At 35.3% G+C, this 2,102-nt stretch overlaps 1 protein-coding gene across 1 annotated transcript in view; it reads left to right on the top strand.

Annotated features, from left to right (window-relative positions):
• The window catches only part of MFSD8 (major facilitator superfamily domain containing 8), an 84,293-nt gene that overhangs the window by 80,033 nt on the left and 2,158 nt on the right, over positions 1-2,102 (top strand). Inside the window, exons 9-10 of the mRNA XM_006876104.1 lie at positions 1,203-1,306; positions 1,394-1,641. Of these exons, the coding sequence (XP_006876166.1) occupies positions 1,203-1,306; positions 1,394-1,641 (352 nt within the window). The remainder of the gene's footprint in view (positions 1-1,202; positions 1,307-1,393; positions 1,642-2,102) is intronic.

Below are 2,102 nucleotides of genomic sequence, written 5' to 3'. Positions count from 1 at the left end.
CTCTTCTGTCTTCTCCAGATCAACAGGAATCAATGGACTGTGGTTGAACTCAGCCCACTTCTTTCTTCATTGCTGCCTTTTCCCGTCTTCCACTCACCAGTAGATCAATGTGGTCACCAGCAAGCTTACATGCCTATTTATGTGTTCCCTTTGAGTTTCAGTCTTAGAGGGGAGTTTGTCCTGAAGGAACTTGATTACTTGCCTTGATGGGTTCCTGGCAAACAGCTTGCTTATTCTTGTGGTAGCCAGTCATGCTGACGTTTTCGTTTTGTGTTTTTCATGATGATCTTTCTTTGAAGATGTATCTTATGTTGCTCTAGCTATTCCAGGCTGGTCTGCTTATCCTTGCTAGTGGGAATGTCCCACCTCAGAGGGTTCTGGATAGGATTCAGAATTCCACCTAAGGTCCTATACTCTGCAAAGGCTTTGCAAGAGGCCTATTTCACTGGGCAAGTTCTAGAACCCCTTTTAGGTATTCCAATTTTGGGGGGTTTTGTTTGCAAGAATAGTTTATATGTGGTGCTTTATTTTAATCTTTTAGGTAAACATAATTAGGAGAAACACATTTTACCTCCTTTTATAATTTAAAAAGATATGGATTCCCTACATACATTAATTTATTATGGGGTACAAAATGCTATCATTTTTCTGTTTATTGACTGGACTACTTCTATAAAAAAAAGCTTCCCCCTCTCCGAGTATGTATTTGGTTACCCTGTTTGTATGGGAAAGGTAAGGTAAATGCTTGATTATTTTTTTACTAGAATTTAAAAAATAAGTTGGTTCCCTAGCATCTTCTAAAAGTGACCAATGTGCATTTTATTTTACTGTGGTATGAATTCATAGATTATAACATTTTTATGTGTGTCAGTCTATTGCAGTCATTATTCTTTTTTGGTGTCACATTGTTGCTTTTTGGGCTAACCTGTTCAGATTGGGTCCTTAGTCCTTTTGTCACAACCTGTTTGTTACTGTAGCTTCTTTGGACTCGGATGTAACAAAATAGGCAGGTTCATCTTATACATTTTCCATCCTAAACCTGAAAATTAGCTATTTTTCAAAGGATTCCTGATTCTTTCTAGTGGGAAAACACTGTATTTAGCATGCTATTAATTGATATATTGCCCAAAGTTTTTTAATTATAAAAGTAATACTCTGCTATAATCTTTCATTTTTAAATTACAGTTTCTGTTCTTTAACAGGATTGGCGAACGTGCTATTCTACTGGGAGGACTCATCGTTGTATGGGTTGGCTTCTTTATCTTGTTACCCTGGGGAAATCAGTTCCCCAAAATACAATGGGAAGGTATAGCCATACATAATTCTGTAATGTTAACCCTGTTATCCATCTAAAATCAATAAGTAACATACTGTACTAATTTTGCTTTTATAGATTTACATAATAATTCAATCCCTAATGCCACATTTGGGGAAATTATTATTACTTACTGGAAATCTTCAGTAGAAGATCGCTATGAAGAATCAACTGGCTGTCCAGTTGAACAAGCATGGTGCTTCTATACCCCAGTGATCTATCTGGGTCAGTTCCTCACTTCATCCATGCTAGTTGGAATAGGCTATCCAGCCTGTAACGTTATGTCTTATACATTATATTCAAAAATACTAGGACCAAAACCTCAGGTGAGTCAGTTACTGTGATACTGCAATTATGTGAAATATGTTTGTAAACATTCATACGTTTTTACCATTTTCTATTTTTAAACAGGTTTACAGGGATTTTTGTTAAATTTAGCATTAAAAAATTTTTTTAATCTGTAACTTTCACATAGCATTTATAGGGTTTGTATAATATACTGAAATTTAATAAATAGTACTGTAGATTAAGAGTTCAAAGATGTTTTGAATGCATAGATTATGAGCTCACAATAATTTTCACAGAAAACTATATATGAAATATAAATTCCTAAAACTTGCTCCTTAGGGAGCCAAAATTGATAGCTAAGTTTTAATTTAATTTTGTTTACGTTCATCTGGCCTGAGGAGCAATTACTAAGAGAGGAAAGCACAACAGTCTTAAAAGTTTCTAGAAGCTATACGTATTTAGCTGGTATGGTGCTGAGGGTTAATGCACCGGACTGCAA

This window comes from Chrysochloris asiatica, unplaced genomic scaffold (genome assembly GCF_000296735.1).
Source record: "Chrysochloris asiatica unplaced genomic scaffold, ChrAsi1.0 scaffold00353, whole genome shotgun sequence".
Taxonomy (NCBI): Eukaryota; Metazoa; Chordata; class Mammalia; order Afrosoricida; family Chrysochloridae; genus Chrysochloris; species Chrysochloris asiatica.
Note: the sequence above shows the minus strand (reverse complement) of the source record. Positions and strands in the feature narration are given on the sequence as shown.